We start from the raw sequence: 21,087 nt of genomic DNA, 5'->3' as shown, positions 1-21,087 counted from the left end.
GGCAGAAGAGAGGCAGGCGGGGAGGCCTGTGGGCACGGCTAAAGACTAGTCCGTTTAAACCACCACTCCCGACCATATTCCTCTCCAATGCCCGTTCAATCCGTTACAAACTGGATGAAATACGACTGCAGATCGCCACTTGACGGACTTTTAATAACTGTTCGTGCATGATTTTCACTGAAACCTGGCTGGACAGCGCCATTCCCGATGCGGCTATTGATCTAGCAGGCCACACCGCCTATCGAGCCGACAGGTCTGCGGACTCGGGTACATCTATATTAACAACTTTTGGTGCACGAACGTCACGGTAACGGAAAGACTGTGCAGTACAGAGGTAGAACTGTTGGTGTTAAAGTGCCGTCCATTCTATCTCCCTCGGGAATTTTCTGCCGTTTACATCTGCGCTGTTTACATTCCACCAGATGCTAATGCTAAGCTAGCGTTAGCACAATTGAGCAGCAGCATCAATAACAGCCTGGTAGCACACCCGGACAGTGTCTTTATTGCGGCTGGGGATTTTAACCACGCGGACCTGAAATCTGTACTTCACAATTTCCACCGTAATGTGAAGTGTGCTACCAGAGGAGATAGAACGTTGGACCAGGTGTACACCAACATGGCGAATGCGTACAGAACCCAGGCTTATCCCCACCTGGGTCTGTCAGACCATCTCTCCCTTCTGCTGCACCTAATATACACACAAAAGATCAAGAGCACTGGGATTACAACCAAAACCGTGAGAACATGGGCGCAGGATGCTATTCCAATGCTTCAGGACTGTTTCCACTGCACAGACTGGGATGTATTCAAGGTGCAGGACACTGACAATCGTGTCGCATTGGACAGTTACACCTCCACTGTCTTGGACTACATCTGTTTCTGTGTGGACAATGTAACAACTTGGAAACGATTCCGTGTGTTCCCTAATAATCCACCCTGGATGACACACGGAGTTCAACAACTTATTCGAACGAGGAACAACGCTTTCAAATCCGGGGACCAGGAGGCATACAGTGCTGCCAGGGCCAACCTGAGAAGAGGCATCAAGACTGCCAAGCAGCAGCACAGGAGGTGTATCGAGGCCAGGTTTGAGAACAACACAAACCCAAGGCAGGTCTGGGAGGGCATCAGGGCTATCACGGACTACAAAAGAAGAACACCATCACCCTCAGCCGACAGTTCTACTCTGGCTGAGGATCTAAATCTCTTTTATGCCCGTTTTGATAGGGAGAACACCGACCCTGTCCTGTCCCCTCTCCCCTCAACCGACCCTGCTCCAGTCCTGAGCACTCATGAGCTGAGGCGTGTGTTCCGGAGCATTAACACCAGGAAGGCGGCCGGGCCAGATGGAGTGTTGGGCCGGGTGCTAAAAGACTGTGCTGCGGACCTGGCGGACGTCTTCACCTCTATATAAGATAAGATAAGATAACCTTTATTAGTCCCACACGTGGGAAATTTGTTTTGTCACAGCAGGAAGTGGACAGTGCAAAAGTTATGAGGCAAAAATTAGAATACAATAAGAATAAATACAGTACACAGCTGTACAGAATAGAATAAAATAAAATACTATATACAGTAGAATAAAATAAAATAAATATACAATAAGATAAAAATAGAATACAAATACAAATACTATATACAACTGAGTAAAAATACAACGATGACAGAAAGGATTATTGCACTTAGTATTATTGCATATGTATGGATGTGTGTGCTTGATCAGTTAAAGTCTTTATTATGGAGTCTGACAGCAGTGGGGAGGAAAGACCTGCGAAATCTCTCCGTCCCACACCGTGGGTGCCGCAGTCTCCCACTGAAGGAGCTGCTCAGTGCTGTCACAGTCTGCTGCATGGGGTGGGAGATGTTGTCCATCAGGGATGACAGCTTAGCCGCCGTTCTCCTGTCACTCACCACCTCCACTGGGTCCAGAGGGCATCCTAGAACAGAGCTGGCCCTTCGGATCACCCTGTTCAGTCTCTTCCTGTCCCCAGCAGAGATGCTGCCGCCCCAGCAGACCACGCCATAAAAGATAGCAGAAGCCACAACAGAGTCATAGAAGGTCTTCAGGAGTGGGCCCTCCACCCCAAACGACCTGAGTCTCCGCAGCAGGTACAGCCTGCTCTGCCCTTTCCTGTAGAGGGCGTCTGAGTTATGAGTCCAGTCCAGTCTATTGTTCAGATGAACACCAAGGTACCTGTAGCTGTCCACAGCCTCAATGTCCATACCTTGGATGTTCAGTGGTTGCAGTGGAGAATGCTTGTGCCTGCGGAAGTCTACCACCAGTTCCTTGGTTTTACTGGCGTTGATCTGGAGGTAGTTCAGCTGGCACCAGTCCACAAAGTCTTGGGTCAGACCTCTGTACTCCTTGTCGTCCCCATCAGTGATGAGGCCGACTATTGCAGAGTCATCAGAGAACTTCTGCAGGAAGCACTGGGTGGAATTGTGGGAGAAGTCTGCAGTGTAGATGGTGAAGAGGAACGGAGCCAGAACCGTTCCCTGTGGGGCCCCCGTACTGCAGACGACCCTGTCCGACACACAGCCCTGAGTCCTCACATGCTGTGGTCGGTCGGTGAGGTAGTCCAGGATCCAGGTAGTGAGGTGATGGTCCACTCCAGAGTTCTCCAGCTTGTCCTTTAGAACCGAGGGAAGAATGGTGTTGAAGGCACTGGAGAAATCAAAGAACATGATTCTCACAGTGCTTCCAGCGGTCTCCAGGTGAGCGAGGGAACGATGTAGGAGGTGAATATAACACCTCGTTGTCCTGTTCACTGGTACCATCCTGTTTCAAAGCAGCAACCATCGTTCCCATCCCAAAACAGTCAAATGTCACATGTCTGAACGATTTCAGACCTGTGGCACTCACCCCCATTCCCGCCAAATGCCTGGAGAGACTGGTCATTAAACACATCAGAGCTGCTTTTCCACCATCCCTGGACTTGCACCAGTTTGCATACAGGGAGAACCGGTCAACCAAGGATGCGATCGCCACAGTGCTGCACACATTACTGAAGCACTTGGAACACAGGAACACCTATGCACGGCTCCTCTTTGTAGACTACAGCTCGGCTTTTAATACCATCCGGCCATACAAACTCCGTCCCAAACTCCACCAACTGGGACTTAACTCCTCTCTGTGCAACTGGATTGTGGACTTCCTCACTAACCGTAGACAGAGTGTCAGAGTGGGTAAGAACACCTCTTCCACCCTTGTGGTCAACACCGGTGCCCCTCAGGGGTGTGTCCTGAGCCCTCTGCTATACACTCTCTTCACCCATGACTGTATTTCCTCCTGCGCGTCCAATCTCATTGTTAAGTTTGCCGATGACACTACAGTGCTCGGACTTACAGTATATCCAACAACGATGAGACAAACTAGAGGACAGAGGTGCAACAACTAGAGTCATGGTGCCACGACAATAACTTGGTCTTAAACGCCAAAAAGACCAAGGAGATCATTGTAGATTTCCGGAGGAAGGGTCATAACAACCATCTGCCTCTCTTCATTGGCAGTGAGGCGGTGGAGAGGGTGAGCAGTTTTAAATTTTGGGGGGTAACTGTGACCGAGGACCTGTCCTGGGGCAGCCATATCACCTCAGTTGCACGGAAGGCCCAACAGCGCCTCTACTACCTGAGGAGACTGCGGAGCGCACACATTCCCAGATCTCTGATGTTGAACTTCTACAACTGTGCCATCAGCAGCGTTCTGACGTATGGATTTCTAGTGTGGTTCCCCAGCTGCACCAAGGCCGATCAGCAAGCACTCCAGCGGGTGGTGAAAGAAGCTGGCAGAATTATTGGAACAAGTCTGCCAGAGATTAGGAGGGTGAGGAGGAGGGTGCACAGTATCCTGCGGGACCAACATCACCCTGCGCGCCACCTTTTCCATCTGCTGCCCTCAGGGAGAAGGTACAGGTCTATACAGGCCAGAACATCCAGACTGGCCAACAGCCTGTATCCACAGGCTGTGAGGCTCCTGAACTCTCTGCCCCCCTCTCACGGACAATAACCATATCCAACTTCTTAATAGCACTGAACTGGTCTGCATTGGTGCATCATATCTTTATTTTCTTTCCCCCTCCTGCCCCCCCCTCTTTCTTAAATAGATAACTATCATATCTGACATCAGATTTCTTGAGCTCTCAGCGAAGGCGGTCGCACTTTCTCCTCTCCTCCTCACCCTTATCTTCCCTGCTTCGCCTCTATGTCCTTGTCTTGTCTTGTGTGAATTTACTTTCCCTGGAACAGTCTCTCACTGTCGTTCTCTAAACCTAAAAGAGAATTATGGATTTGATCAACTGGTCTCTGAGTGCTATTGACACCCTTTTCTCAACGAGAAGTCGGGGCTCGGGAGAGCCTGAGTGCCCTGGAGGGACTTTCCCTGCCGGTTACACGATGGACGGGTGGCAGAACTGGAGGACCGTGTGCCTGGCGGGACTGTCGATCGAGGACGCTGAAGATATCTACCTATTCGGAACCATGATAACAGGGTTCATGCTGATCGGCGTTGGCTTAGCCCTGGTTTATCAGAGAAATAAGAAAGCGGAACCGGCTGTTCAAACCCCCACAAGGCTGCCCGCTGGATTCGAAGCGACGGGACGAGGTGCGACCTCTCACAACGAACGTAATATGGTCAACACCTTGGAGACGCTTACAGCTGCTGTGAAGGCTCAAAACAACACCATTGAGCGTATGAGGGGAAACATCAGAGAGAGGCCTGCTCAAAATGAGACCCTTGAGCGACAGTTGGAAAACATCGCGGAACGGATCACTGCAGTTGTGAGGTCTCAGAATCAAAAGACTGACAACACCACGGAACAGAAGTTTGATATCATCATGGGGAGGCTCGCAGCTCTTCAACGGGAGATCGAGAGACCAGCCTCGGAGTGCTAGAATTCGAGCTGCTCACAAAGGAGAAATCAACAATATTCAACATTTGGACACCACGGCCCCAGCTGCAGGCCCAAGGCTGGAGCCCACCAAAACAACTCCCTGATAACGACTGTGTGATGACTATTCTTCCCGCCCCATGAAGGACACCTGGATTGGCTGGAGGACTGTTTACTTAGCCTGATAGGCCGAAGGACACTGTCTCAGCTAAACTATGGACACGCACACACACACACTTACACTGATAAGCACTCACTCATCCCCCTCCCTTTCCAACGCCTTCGATGCTTGTGCCCTACCGGGGATGATAGCAGTCAACTGGACCAGCACAGATGCTGCAGGACCGGATGCGCTGTCTACGCCGGCTCTCTCTTACCCTTTACCCGCCCCTGTTGCTTGTCTCGTGTTTCTATGGTGTATTGATAGTCATGTGCTTTTGTGCTGAGGTGTTTTTTCTTTTATCAAACTGTTCTCCCACTAGGAGCTCAGTCTGAGTGGAGTTTTTTTTCTCCTCCTCTTACCTCATGTAGTGTATTTTCGTTGTTTTTTTCCTATCAGCCTACCTTCTGACATGTCTGCCCAATGTGATGTTTGTGTAAAGTTGGTCAGAAGGTTCCTTTGTGAGTGCGCATGCGCCATTAGCGTGCTGCCTGCTGTAACCCCTAATTTCCCTCGGGATGAATAAAGTATTCTGATTCTGATTCTGATATCTCACAGTACAATAATATTGAATGGGTTGCATTGTTGTATTTTGTCATGTTTCTCAGGTCTTTGTCTGAATTTCTTATGAACATTACTTGTCATGTTCTCATGTTGTTGCTAAGGATTGTCTTATTGCACTGGAGTCACACTGGGTTAAATATTTACACTTGGGTTTTAAGGGGTATTTATTATTTTCTTCATTATTTTATTTACGGGTTGTACGGAAGCCCCAAACGCAATTTCATTGTTCTCTGACAATGACAATAAATACTTAAATAAATAAATAAATAAATAAATAAATAAATAAATAAAAGGCTAAAAAGACCAAAGAAAAAGTGGAAAACAGTTAAACATGAGAGGTTTTTGGACAAAGTTTGTGTTTTTTCCATTGTTTAAGCACTGCTTCCAGCCAAGAGTGATACCATATATGCCCCATAGCTGCAGAAAAGGCTAACATTGTTATCTTTTTACAAAAAACAACTGAACATGAGAGGTTTTTGGACCAATTTGTGTTCTCCATTCTTTAAGCACCGGTTTGAGCACCGTTTGAGCACCGGCACCGTTTCAAAAGTACCGATTTGGCACCGGTATCGGATGAAACCTAAACGATACCCATCCCTAGCTGTGTTTTTGTGTTTCTGCAGACATCAGACATCCTGCTGCTCTGGACAACTGAAGAGACCCAGCAGGTCAGCTGATCTGTGGTCAGCACCAGCATCTTTAACTAAGTTTGAGGGGTGAGCAGTCTTTGGAAGCCTTTACTGTCTGACAGTGATGTTTAAACGATGGCTCAGAGCAGAATTTGGATCATTATTTTGCTTTCTTCTATTACTATGTTTAGCTTCTGCTTCACAGATATTCTCTGAAATGTTTCCCACTGTTGGACAAACTTCCTTCATAACAGAGATCTTCCGTGGAATCCATCTGTGCACACACACATAATATCAGCCTGATGTCTGCAGTTTAGTGTCAGCACGACTTTCACATCATATTCATCTCAGCACAACTAAAACATGCTGACTGACCTCAGAGTTTCAAGTCCACATCCTGGACTCTCCAGAAAACCACACAGCTGCTTCACTCCTGAATCCTGCAGGTTGTTGTTCCTAGTCAAGGACAGGTAGTCATTACTCAGGTCCAGCTCTCTCAGATGGGAGGGGTTGGACTTCAGCGCTGCTGCCAGATAATCACAGTTCATCTTTGACAAACCACAGTTCCCCAATCTGTATCAAGAATGAAAGATGTGAGTTTATTAGACAAAGTGTGAGCTTAAAAATCATTCAGTATCATCTGTCATCATCTGTTCAGAGCTGAAGAAGGTTCAGAATGTAGAAGTTTAGAAAATGGAAACTCCAAACAGCTGAAGCCAACAGGAAGCAGCTTCAAACAAGCACAACAAGAAGAAAAAACTCTGAAATTTTCACATTAAAGTCATACATTTCTAACAAGAGTATTTTAAAGACAGCGTCACTCATGATCATCTTCTGCTCAGTAAAACTTGGTTTTCCACATGTCAGTGTTAATGATGCACATACGTCTTAATTCAAAGAGGGAGCGAGGAGGATGACAGAAAGATGGTACAAGAGCATTAAGAACCCAAAGAAGAGCAGAAGGGTTTTGGAGCCTGTTGGATTGAAGCTTTCACAGAGACGTGTTTTACTGGACACAACTAGGACACAGACTTTTAATCCCGAGATTTGGATGACCTTTCTGTCCTTATGTTCACAAATGATGCTGTAACTCTGTGACTGTCCTGGAACTTTCAGCAGTATGGTCATGTCCTTTTTACCAGAGTTTCCACAGCTCTTGTAACAGCAGTGTACATTCACCTGCAGGCACACGCTGCCTCTGCTTCAGCACTGTTTATGATGCACAAACTGCAGGAATCAAGCTCATACTGGCTCAGTTGAATCATGTCTGCTTACAAAGACACTTTGAAACACTTATCAGTATGTTTCCTGTCCTACTAGGACCTTTGCTCTGGATCACTGAAGGATGATTTTCCACCCGAGGAAAGACCAGCGCCGTACTTGTTGTGCATTCAAGGAGGGAACATCAGCGCTGCCACGTAAGAACAACACCGCACTAATAAAGACATAGAATGGCTGATGAAGAACGACGACAAAGAAAAGGCGAGTGAGAAGACCTATGGTGGTGTGGACGGACCTGCAGGAGCTCCAAGACTGAGGAACAGAGACGTCCATGTACCAGCTGAAGATCCTGCAGTGATCCAGGGAGCTCGGTCCAATCTGAGGTCGTACTGTGGGAACTATGTGGAGCACAGTTTCTTCGCAGACTTCAGCCAAGTGAACATTTGGAGATCCAACAGTGCATGCGCTGCGAGCAATCAGCTGTTTATCATATACACAGATTCTCTCATCAGGTGCTGTACTGTGAGCGCACTGCTTGAATTTGTGTGAGCAGCGGTATATTGCTGATGTTGTTCCTTTCTAACCAAAGATATGGGACTGAGCTCCACTGAGCTAGTTCTACTTTCATCCAGATATAAACTGCTACAGTCTGCTGACTATTTCTTTGCCACCATCATGGGAGCTCTTTATCCTGTTCTTTACTCTTCAATTCATTTTTATTTATACAGCGCCAAATCACAGCAACAGTTGCCTCAAGGTGTAGCAGATTTCAAATGGTAGACTGCGTTGTGATGACATACAGGGACTGGTTGGAAAACTCCAACCAGTCCCTCTCTTCATCCTTGCTTAGCACAGGTGAAACACACATAAATGAGTGGTACAATGGATAAAAGGCAGTTTCCATTAGTATTTTTCTTGTTCAAATGTGTATGTACATACAGTGGCTTGCAAAAGTATTGGGCCCCCTCGAACCTTTCCACATTTTGTCACATTGCAGCCACAAACATGAATCAATTTTATTAGAATTCCACGTGAAAGACCAACACAAAGTGGTGCACACGTGAGAAGTGAAACAAAAATCATACATGATTCCAAACATTTTTTACAAATAACTGCAAAGTGGGGTGTGCGTAATTATTCAGCCCCCTGAGTCAATACTTGAACCACCTTTTGCTGCAGTTACAGCTGCCAGTCTTTCAGGGTCTGTCTCTACCAGCTTTGCACATCTAGAGACTGGGAGTACCAGCCAAGCAGCCTCCTGCTGTTCACTGAGACATGGCTCACGGACCACACACCGGACTCTGTCATAACACTGGATGGCTTTCAACTGGTTAGACCGCACCGGAATGCAATCAAATGAAAAAGTCTCTTTTTAAAAGTTTTTTTTATTAGTTTTAACCTTTTAACTTTATGCATCAAGCAAAAATTAAATTATATGCAACATTCTCTGACTGGGAGAAATTAGTTTAACATTTAAACCTATTTTCTGCACATTCCAGCACATAAAATAAATACTTTTTTGTGTTTACACTCAGTCTTTCAAATAGATGCAAGTAAAACACAGCAGAAAATAAATAAAGTCAAAGACTCAGCGGTCCTGTTGCTCTATTTTCACCTGTAAAGCAGGAGTGAGGCAGGCGGAGGTTTGCCCTGGTGCAGGTGTGCCGCAGCGGTCATGTAAGTGGAAGGATCTGGGAGTTTGTCTGTGAATTTCCCATTCCCTGGTAGCGTACTCGGTGCTTGCTCAGAAGTTTAGAGGTATTTTTCGCTGTAAAAATAAGTTTTCTTCCCACGGAGTGAACAGCGGATGCTAATTTTTTACGGAATCAAACTCAAAGTAAGGTCAGTACTTCCACGCTTTAAACGCTGCACGCTCATACTCACTCGTTATATGATCCATTGTTGAACTGCATACAGCTGTTTTCTACCACAGTTGCACTTGCTTACGTCACTGTCATTAGATATTTTTGCTAACGAAGTCACGGTTTAGTAACGCAGTAACGCAGCGTGCTTACGGAAAAGTAACAATAATCTAATTACCTTTTTTGCAATAGTAATCCCTTACTTTACTCGTGACTTGAAAAAGTAATCAGATTACAGTAACGTATTACTTGTAACACGTTACTGCCCATCTCTGCCCAGGACACATCACTGTGAAGGAACAGCACTGTACCAAAGACATTGAACTGTTGGCGGTGAGTGTCCGGCCATACTACCTGGCCAGGGAATTTTCACATGTTATTTTGCTGACTGTTTACATCCCACCCTCGGCCGACGCTACAGCAGCCTGTGAGTACTTTCACTCCACTGTCTCTCAGCTACAGATGGCACATCCGCAGTCCCTCATTATTATCTCTGGGGACTTCTTTCATGCCTCACTATCTGCCAGTGTCCCTAACTTCTCCCAGTATGTTGACTGCCATAAAAGGGACAGAAAAACTTTGGACATATTGTTTGCCAACACAAAGCAGGCTTACAGCACATCACCCCTCACCCTGCTTGACCACTCAGACCACAACCTGGTCCTTCTCCACCCCACTTACACCCCTATGGTGAAGAGGAAACCCCCCACGAAGAAAGTGATAAGGGTGTTGTCTGAGGAATGCAGTGAGGCCCTGAGAGACTGTTTTGAATGCACAGACTGCCAGGAACTCTGCAAGCCTCACCGTGAGGACATTGACGCCCTCACCCACTGCATTACAGATTACATTAATTTCTGTGTTGAGAACACTGTGCCTACCAAGAAGGTACAGTGTTTCTCAAACAGTAAACCGTGGGTGACCCCAGAACTGAATTCCTGTACATCTTCAACCTGAGCCTGAATTTGGAGAGGGTACCTGAACTGTGAAAGCCTTCCTGTGTGGTTCCGGTGCCAAAAATCGCACACTCCAAGGAGCCCAACCACTTCAGGCCTGTTGCCTTGACTTCTCATCTGATGAAGACCATAGAAAGGCTCATCCTGCACCACCTTCGCCAACTGGTGGGCTCAGCGAGGACCCCCTGGAGTTCGCCTACCGGTCTGGAATTGGGGTGGATGACGCTGTCATCTACCCAGTACACCGATCTCTCTCTCACCTAGAGCAAGCAGGGAGCCCTGTGAGGATCATGTTTTTTGACTTCTCCAGTGCTTTCAACACCATCCAGCCTGCACTACTGAGAGGGAAGCTGGAGGGAGCCGGAGTAGGCACACAGCTGACTACGTGGACTATCGACTACCTTACCAACAGACCACAGTATGTGAGGTTCCATGACTGTGTGTCCGAGGTGGTAATCTGCAGCATGGGGGCACCACAGGGCACGGTTCTCTCACCCTTCCTGTTCAGCCTGTACACTTCAGACTTCTGTTATAATGCGTGAATGTGTGTGCGAATGGGTGAATGACTGAATGTAGTGTGAAGCGCTTTGGGGTCCTTAGGGACTAGAAAAGCGCTATACAAATGCAGGCCATTTACCATTTACCATATAATTCAGACGATTGCCATCTACAGAAGTTCTCAGATGATACAGCCATCATCGGATGCGTATGAGACAGGAATGATCAGGAATACAGGGGGGTCATCAGTGACTTTGTTGGCTGGTGTCACCACGGTCACCACTTCATGCATAATGCACCTTCTATGTGTATAGACATACATATATACACATACATATACATATATGTATGCATATGTATATTTAGTGTGTACATGTGTGTGTGCGTGTACATGTCTATACTTATAGATATCTATTACTTACATAGGAATAGCAGTGGTAGAATAGTTATGTTAAGTTAGCTTAACATAACTATATAGTTATGTTAAGCTATATAGTTTATGTGTGGCATATTTTCACAACCATATCCATTATCACATACTGTGTATACTACTGTTGTATATAGTGTATTATCTTACTTATTTTATGTTTGTTTGTATTTTATTTGTATTTTTTGTATTTTCCTTCTGATATCTGTACTTGAGCTGAGGTAACGCAAGAATTTCCCTATCGTGGGATCAGTAAAGTCTTATCTTATGTCATCTTATGTTATCTCATTTTGTATCCCTGTATTAACAAACATACTATATTGGCCCAGTTTATTTTTCTTATCATTGTTGTGAGGAGACCATAAATAGCATTTGCATTTTCTGTTGTACATCTCCAAAAGCTGATTCTGTTCATCTGGACGTAGCGTTTTCAGTGGGAGAAACGTTTCATCATCATCCAGGTGACTTCTTAACTGCAGGTTTCCTCAGTCTTATAAACAGTACATTGGATGGTGGGATTGGGATTGGGATGGTGTTCGCTCTGTGTTGTAGCGTCCTGATGACGCCCAGTTTGTGCTCCAGTGGATGATGAGAGTCAAACCTTAAATACTGATCCGTATGTGCAGGTTTACGGTACACGTCAGCTTTTAGATGTCCCCCATTACTGATGGAAATCTCACAGTCACAGAAGGCTAACCTGCCACTGTTCATATCCTCCCTGGTGAATATGATGTGTCGGTCCACTGAGTTAATGTGATCCGTGAACTGTGGTACGTCCTGAGATTTGATTTTCACCCAGGTGTCATCCACATATCTGAACCAATGGTTTGGTGGTGTTCCAGGGTAGGATAGCAAAGCCCTCTTTTCCACTTCTTCCATGTACAAATTGGCCACGATGGGTGAAACTGGGGAACCCACGGCACACTCGTGTTTCTGAACTGACCCTTGTATGTGAAGTAGGTGGAATGAAGACACAGTTCAAACACACTTGGTCGATGCTGAGAGTGGTCCTGTTGCTGAGGTTGGGGTCATCCTGTAATCTCTTACAGACTACCTCCAACACTTCCGTTACTGGGATGCAAGTGAAGAGAGATGTAACGTCGTACGAGACCGTGGTTTCATCTGCCTCCATAGTGACATCTCTCAGCTTCTCAACAAAACAACTCTGCATTACTTACTGAGTTAGACTCAGAGGATCAGAGATTAGAAGTTCTACAAAGAGCCAAACAAGACTTCCCGTATAGGGGTCTGTGAGCTTACCCATCAACAGTGTCAGCACAATTAATATTTAAACAATAAATACAACTAAAACATGATGACTGACCTCAGAGTTTCAAATCGACATCGTTGATTCTCCAGAAGAACACACAGCTGTTTCACTCCTGAATCCTGCAGATTGTTGTAGTGTCCACTCAGATCGAGCACACTCGGATGAGAGGGGTTGGACTTCAGAGCTGCTGCCAGATAATCACAGCTGATCTCTGACAAATCACAGTTCCTCAATCTGTATAAAAAAAATGAAACGTGAGTTTATTAGACAAAGTGTGAGCTTAAACCCATTCAGTGTTTCATCATCTGTTCAGAGCTTAAGAAGGTTCAGAATGTAGAAGTTTAGAAAATGGAAACTCCAAACAGCTGAAGCCAACAGGAAGCAGCTTCAAATAAACACAACAAGAGAAAAAACTCTGAATGTTTCACATTAAAGTCGTACATTTATCATTAAAAAATGAAAAAGACTTGAAAAAATCATGTTTTTCATTACAAGAACCACATGGCTTCACTTTTTTCACACTTCACTTTTAAAGGTGAAGTGTGAAAGAAATGGACATATTTGAAGTCCAACACCTTTTTCCAGTCACATTATTAAAGCAGACAGACTACAAGCTCATTTTCATTCCAACAAGTCATCTTCTGACCTGGACTAACAACAATGTGCAGCTGGTTGTAAGACGAGCGCTCAGGGACTGTATACAAAGTGCAACACTGAAAGAGGTTGTATACTGGCGATATAGACTGCAATTATCCGGTGGAAACATGAATTTTCCTTTCAAGGGCATTCTGAAGTCATTGAAAGAGTGCTTGATGCATGCTCATTCATCCACGTAAGTAAATCCCAAAAGCTTGATTCTGTTCATCTTGACATAGCTTCTTCAACTGAAGAAGTCAATTGAATGAGTGAAAAAATGTTTCTACCACTGAAAATGCTACCTCCTTATGAACATAATCAACCTTTTGGCATTGAAAGAGTATAATGAAAATTCACAGGGCTTTTACTTTGAAATCCAAAGAAAGGTGGCCTTGATATTGACAGAGCGCTACTAGAGTACAAGGGTGTGTCATTTGGATCTAACATTAGTGTGGAAACAACACTAAATTATATTTGTTATTATGTACATAACATGTCTGTTAATTCACTCGAAGTTGGCTTTTATTTTGAAATCAGGTTTCGAAGGTACATACTTTGAAATCAGGGTTAATGTTGAAGCTACATTCACTGGAAGTTGTTCTTTATTTTGAATTCAGGTTTCCACGTCTTGCCAAAATACTTGCCAAACGAAGGGAACATAAAACAAAGGGGAGGCTGGCTTGGCTGTAATTCTTCAACATGAGGGTGGCTTGACACCAGTTTGTTTTCACTAGTTCCCAATAGCCGCCGTAGCTCCTGATAATTGTGGTGCTCACACAACGTATCAGAGCCACTTCTTCTTCTGTCTTTTTATGGAGGTTGACAAACGACCTCAGGTGCATTACCTCCACCTTCAGTACGAAGAGAAATATTTTATCATTTCCACAATACAGGGGCCAATGGAGTCAAAGACACTAATGAAAAAAAGAGGCAGGAAGGACATCAAGGGGTCTTGAAGTTGGTTTCATATGACCAAGCAATAATAATAATAATAATAAATTTTATTTATGAGCGCCTTTCAAGTCACCCAAGGACACTTTACAATAGGATAAAACACTTAGTAAAACAATGGCAGAATAAGAACAATAAAATAAAGCACAAGATAAAATGAACAAACAGTGGATTCACAGTGAATATGCAGATTTGAACAGATGAGTTTTGAGTTGGGATTTAAACTGGGGGAGAGAACCAATATTTCTTATTTCAGGGGGCAGAGAGTTCCACAGCCTGGGAGCAGAGCAGCTGAAAGCTCTGCTTCCCACGGTGGTGAGGCGGAAGGAAGGTACAGTAAGCTGGACAGAAGAAGAAGAACGAAGTGAACGGGCAGAACAAGTGGTGGTTAACAGGTCAGAAAGGTAAGAAGGAGCGAGGTTATGAATGGCCTTGAAGGTGAGCAGAAGAAGTTTGAAAATTATCCGGAATTTCACAGGGAGCCAGTGAAGTTCCTGAAGAACAGGTGATGTGCTGGTAGGAGGGGTTCTGGTGATAATGCGAGCAGCAGAGTTCTGAACCAGTTGAAGCTTATGGAGGGATTTTTGGGGGAGACCATGCAGAAGAGAATTGCAGTAGTCAATACGGGAGGTAACAAGACTATGTACAAGAATGGATGTAGACTGGGTGGAAAGAGAAGGAAGCAATCTGTTAATGTTACGTAGATGGAAGTAGGCAGAACGGGTGAGGTTATTGATGTGTGATTTATAAGAAAGTGTACTGTCTAGGATGACACCAAGGCTCTTAACCTGAGGAGAAGGGAAAACTGTGGAGTTATCGATGGTAAGTGAGAAATGGTTTGCCTTCAAAAGGTTGGATTTGGTGCCAATAAGGAGGATCTCAGTTTTATCCTCATTGAGCTTTAGAAAATTAGAGGTAAACCAGGATTTTAACTCGGATAGACATTCTGTAAGGGAAGAAGGTGGGAGGGAGGAATAAGGTTTGCAAGAGAGATATAACTGGGTGTCATCAGCAAAACAGTGAAACTGAAGATCAAATTTGCAGAAGATGGTACCTAGAGGGAGGATGTATATTATAAAGAGAAGAGGGCCTAAAACTGAGCCTTGGGGTACACCAGAGGTGACGGGGAATAGGCGAGAGCGGAATGATCTTAGTTGAATAAACTGGGAACGGTCGAGGAGATACAGTGGGGCAAAAAAGTATTTAGTCAGCCACCGATTGTGCAAGTTCCCCCACCTAAAATGATGACAGAGGTCAGTAATTTGCACCAGAGGTACACTTCAACTGTGAGAGACAGAATGTGAAAAAAAAATCCATGAATCCACATGGTAGGATTTGTAAAGAATTTATTCGTAAATCAGGGTGGAAAATAAGTATTTGGTCAATAACAAAAATACAACTCAATACTTTGTAACATAACCTTTGTTGGCAATAACAGAGGTCAAACGTTTACTATAGGTCTTTACCAGGTTTCCACACACAGTAGCTGGTATTTTGGCCCATTCCTCCATGCAGATCTTCTCGAGAGCAGTGATGTTTTGGGGCTGTCGCCGAGCAACACGGACTTTCAACTCCCGCCACAGATTTTCTATGGGGTTGAGGTCTGGAGACTGGCTAGGCCACTCCAGGACTTTCAAATGCTTCTTACAGAGCCACTCCTTTGTTGCCCGGGCGGTGTGTTTTGGATCATTGTCATGTTGGAAGACCCAGCCTCGTTTCATCTTCAAAGTTCTCACTGATGGAAGGAGGTTTTGGCTCAAAATCTCACGACACATGGCCCCATTCATTCTGTCCTTAACACGGATCAGTCGTCCTGTCCCCTTGGCAGAAAAACAGCCCCATAGCATGATGTTTCCACCCCCATGCTTCACAGTAGGTATGGTGTTCTTGGGATGCAACTCAGTATTCTTCTTCCTCCAAACACGACGAGTTGAGTTTATACCAAAAAGTTCTACTTTGGTTTCATCTGACCACATGACATTCTCCCAATCCTCTGCTGTATCATCCATGTGCTCTCTGGCAAACTTCAGACGGGCCTGGACATGCACTGGCTTCAGCAGCGGAACACGTCTGGCACTGCGGGATTTGATTCCCTGCCGTTGTAGTGTGTTACTGATGGTGACCTTTGTTACTTTGGTCCCAGCTCTCTGCAGGTCATTCACCAGGTCCCCCCGTGTGGTTCTGGGATCTTTGCTCACCGTTCTCATGATCATTTTAACCCCACGGGATGAGATCTTGCGTGGAGCCCCAGATCGAGGGAGATTATCAGTGGTCTTGTATGTCTTCCATTTTCTGATGATTGCTCCCACAGTTGATTTTTTCACACCAAGCTGCTTGCCTATTGTAGATTCACTCTTCCCAGTCTGGTGCAGGTCTACAATACTTTTCCTGGTGTCCTTCGAAAGCTCTTTGGTCTTGGCCATGGCGGAGTTTGGAGTCTGACTGTTTGAGGCTGTGGACAGGTGTCTTTTATACAGATGATGAGTTCAAACAGGTGCCATTCATACAGGTAACGAGTGGGGGACAGAAAAGCTTCTTACAGAAGACGTTACAGGTCTGTGAGAGCCAGAGATTTTCCTTGTTTGAGGTGACCAAATACTTATTTTCCACCCTAATTTACGAATAAATTCTTTACAAATCCTACCATGTGAATTCATGGATTTTTTTTTCACATTCTGTCTCTCACAGTTGAAGTGTACCTCTGGTGCAAATTACTGACCTCTGTCATCATTTTAAGTGGGGGAACTTGCACAATCGGTGGCTGACTAAATACTTTTTTTCCCCACTGTATCAACAGAACACAGTGTGCTTTGCGGTAGGATCCCACAACTTAGACATTCACATTACTCACACTCTCATTACACATACATATAGGATCTTGGGGGTGGGCACGCTACACGGACTCCAAAAGACCATCAGGGTGTACACCTCACCCCTGGCGTCGTTGCCCACCTCTCAATTTTAAATACACGTAGACACTGAGGGCTAGCAGGAGGGACCATGCGCTTCCCTGCCAGTGGCGGACTCCCTCAGACATCGGTGCGTTGGTGGTTCTTTGTGTCTGGGGATGGGCGTCCAGGTACACACCGGCTCACTCCTTGGCGGCCGCTTATCGGGCCTGGAGCCTGGGGCTCGCTCGGGCCACTTCGGAGGTGGGGTGCCCCCGGCCTCTCGGCCTGGGGCTCGGTCACTCAGGCACGGCTGGCTGCCGGCGGAGCTCACGGGCGTGTCACTGCAACTCCCCCTGGCTTCTGCTCCGCGGCTGCTGAGTGAGCCCTCATCTGGGACTCTCCTCAGCTCTTTCTGGGACAGTGGCGCGGCTGCCCCTCTGTTGGTCTTCCTTGGTCTCTTGTGTTCTGGGGACCTCTGGATGTCTGGAGTTTTGATCTCCTCCATACCTGCTTCATGCCCTGGAGGACGGGGCTGTGGCCCCCCCACACCCTCTAGCAGATCATTACATGAAGGAACCTTTTAAAAAAACAAAAAACAAGCGCGTCCATGCTCACAGGTGTACACACGGGTGATCACACCCACAAACTACACCCTTTTTGGCTCCTACCTCAAAGCACACTGTGTTCTGTTGATCTTATGTGCTGCACAATAATGTTTAACATTTAGTATTTACTGTCATATTCCCATATATCATTGTGATGTTGTTTATTCTATTACTCTTGTTCTCTTCTGCTTGTTTTCTTTTTTCTTTCTCAACAGGTGATCCAGGTGACTGATATATGCATTTTTTTTTCTGCTCATTCTGTTGGTTTTTGTCTTTTGCCCTTCTCCCCCGTCCCTCTTCTCAGCTGTTTCTCTTTCCCTCTTTCTTTCTCCCCTTCTTTCCCCCAGTCAAGTCTGTCCCGTATTCAGTAAGTGAAAATAAAATAAACAATAAAAGGTGAATCAAACGGACCATTATGGCAAGGCTGGGATGGTCAGTTTGGTAAAGTAAATCCGTTGGGCATCTTTCTTTGCCTTTAGACAATAATTCTGATGGCAAAAGAGCCAAACGGGACAGGCAAAAAAAAATAATAATAATAATTGTTACTGAATGTGTGGAAGCTCCACCATAGCCACCACCAAACAACTGAGTTATTTTTACACATCTGCCAGCATCTGGCCAATCCACCACCTTTCATTGTTTATACCATTACGGGAAAAAAAATAAAAGAAATAAAACATCGGCCCATAAAAACGAAAAATTGGCCAGTGGGCCGATGGCCAGTCCAGCTACGGCTGCATATGTGTTTAGTAGTAATTTGTTTATGTAGAGGGCTAGCAAAAAAAACATTTCTGAGGGCGTCGCCATCTTGGAATCCCGACTTCTCTGACGAGGCTAACACGCCGTTTATTTGAGTAAACATCATTCCCAGGTCTGTGTTCCTATTTCCGAGGTAAGTCAAACGCAACACACAAAATACAGTATCTCCAAAAGTTGATTCTGTTCATCTGGATGTAGCGTTTTGTGGGAGAAACGTTTCGTCACTCATCCAAGTGACTTCTTCAGTCTCAGCTGACTGCAGGTTTCCCCAGTCTTATAAACAGTACATTTGCATAATGACTGAAACCAGCCCACTGATGAACAATGGGCTGGGAGGTCAATTCCTTAATCATTCTCATGACCATTGATCAACAACCACTGACCAAAATCCACTGATCAACAACCACTGATCAATGGCCATGAGTCCCATTCACAGAGAGTTGGGGAATGGCTGCAATCACAGCATTGTAAGATGGTGACAGATGTACCCTTAGGCCCCCTCCTCGATTCAGAGATGGTCTTTCCCTTTTCACTTAAATGGCCTCCTTGACTCCGCGGTCAAACCAGCGTTCTTCCCTGTCCAAGATGTGCACATCCTTATCCTTGAAAGAGTGAAAGAGTGGCCTGTACATGTAAATAGACTGCAGAGTCCTGGCCTGACGAAGTAGCTCTTCTATGTTGTGCCATCTGCTTCGCCAGAGGTTGTTTGGTTTCCCCGCTGTATAAATCCTGTCAATCCTCCTGCACTTAACAGCGTACACTATGTTACTCTGTTTGTGTCGGGGACCCGATCCTTGGGCTGGACCAGTTTTTGGTGCAGCATGTTTTGGGGTTTAAAAACCACAGAAACCCATGGTTTAGAAAAAATGCGTCTCACCTGCTCTGATTCTCCTGACACATATGGGATCACTAGAGGTTTTCGCTTTGGCAGCAGTTGTCCTTCTCTCCTGGATCGGCTGGAGGACCACCGTACCCAGCATAAAGGCACGGTGTTGTCCACACAGAAGTTGATGTAATCCGTAAGGCAGTCTGTGATGCTGATTAGGTCATCCTGCAGAGGTTGTCCCACACAGTAGAACGGAAACAGTCCCTCAGGGCCCCTTCAGGCCCTTTTTTTACTGTGCGTTTCACAACTGGTTCTCTGTGTACAAGCGGTTTATACACAGGCTGGAGATGAGCCAGGTTGTAATCCGAGCCCCCAGGGGAGAGAGAGGTGATGAGCTGTGGGCCTCCTTGGTCTTGGCATACAGTAAGTCCAATGTTTTATTGTTTCTGGTGTGGTAGGTGACATACTGGGTGAAGGTGGGGAGAGTGGAGGACAGGGAGATGTGATTAAAGTACTCAGAGATCAGGAAAAGGGCCTGAGGGTGCTGTGTTTGGAGTCTGCTGGTTACAGTGTGCAGGACCTCACAGGCTGCTGCAGCGCTAGCAGAGGGCGGAACATACACAGCTATCACAATAACGTGTGTAAACTCTCGCGGTAGTTAGTACAGTCTCATGCTAACCGCTAGCAGCTCAGTGTCCTTACAGCATAGCGTCTCTTTGATAGATAAATGCCCAGAGTTACACCATCGATTGTTCACAAACACAGCCAGACCCCCTCCTCTCTTTTTACCAATCTCCATTGTTCTGTTGGCCTGGATCAGATTGAAACCATCCATGTTTATGTGAGTCCGGAGTTAGCGCAGTTAGCCACGACTCTGTGAAGCACATCACGCTGCACTCCCTGTAGCTCCTCTGATGTTGGGTTAGAGCCGCCAGCTCATCCACTTTATTGGGGAGAGATCTCACATTCCCCAACAGATGGAATGGCTGTCCAGTACCTCCTAACCTTACTGCAATGCCCGATCCCAGCCAGAGTACCGTGGGGGGATGTTCGCTCACTCGGCGGTAGGAAGAACAGCGGAGGCCCCGAGGGCTAACAGACGATCCCTGCTGTAAACAATGGGAGATCAGACCTCCATGTGCTCTCTGGACACAGATGCCGTAAAAAATGTAATAAAAACACGATTGTCAATAAAAATCTGAGCTCCATTGTGGGGGACAGCATCCCACAATAGAAAAATAAAAAAAAGAAACACAAGAACAGCAAAAAAAAAAGTATATTAAAGAGAAAAAAAAAGACTGTCAGGTCGGAGCTGCTGATACTGGCTGCCAGCTCGTAGCGGCACCAGAAGTTTAAAAAATAAAAATAAAAAAATAAAGAGAGGGTTTTCAGGAAACACTGTTAAAAGTTCAGTTTCTATGCCATATGTTAAAACATGATCTAGAACAGCGGTCCCCAACCCCCGGGCCTCGGACCGGTACCGGGCCGTGAGTCGTTTGGTACCGGGCCGCGAGAGTTGAGGCCTCAGGTGTGAAATGTCTGGTTTTCAGGGTTTTTATCAGTTTTCAGCGTTATTTTGTTATCGTTTTTATCGTTAACTCTGTTTTCCTGGGTCTTTTCACGTGTGTTATGAATAAATTTTCTTTTTTCGGTACCGGTACTAGTTTTATTTTGTTGTATTTATCCGCGACACCTTAAAGGCCGGTCCATGAAAATATTGTCGGGCATAAACCGGTCTGTGGCGCAAAAAAGGTTGGGGACCGCTGCTCTAGAATGTTATTAAAGTAGGTGGGTTCTTTTACATTTTGAGAGAAGCCAATTGAGTTTAATAACAGGTTAAATGATGTGTTGCGGCTGAGCTGAGCACTAAATCAGACAGAAACTCTGTGTAAGGCCCAGGTGGATGGTAGATGATAACAAATAACACTGGTTTTTGAGTCTTTATGCAG

At 45.6% G+C, this 21,087-nt stretch overlaps 1 protein-coding gene across 1 annotated transcript; it reads left to right on the top strand.

The window, feature by feature from the left end:
• The first annotated feature begins 4,136 nt into the window (after positions 1-4,136).
• Positions 4,137-5,607, top strand: LOC146581450 (uncharacterized). Its single transcript, XM_085282867.1, has one exon. It carries the CDS (start codon positions 4,282-4,284, stop codon positions 4,888-4,890), a length of 609 nt encoding a protein of 202 aa, XP_085138993.1. The 5' UTR covers positions 4,137-4,281; the 3' UTR covers positions 4,891-5,607.
• Positions 5,608-21,087: the final 15,480 nt, after the last annotated feature.

This window comes from Mchenga conophoros, linkage group LG2 (assembly GCF_057382185.1).
Source record: "Mchenga conophoros isolate Kocher_MC1m ecotype Shallow Benthic linkage group LG2, M_conophoros_male_GT1.1, whole genome shotgun sequence".
Taxonomy (NCBI): domain Eukaryota; kingdom Metazoa; phylum Chordata; class Actinopteri; order Cichliformes; family Cichlidae; genus Mchenga; species Mchenga conophoros.
This window is presented reverse-complemented; position numbering and strand designations above follow the sequence as displayed.

What these genes read in the sequence shown, in the direction of transcription:
- LOC146581450 (XM_085282867.1), top strand. Translation starts at nt 4,282, where the DNA reads ATGGATTTGATCAACTGGTCTCTGAGTGCTATTGACACCCTTTTCTCA.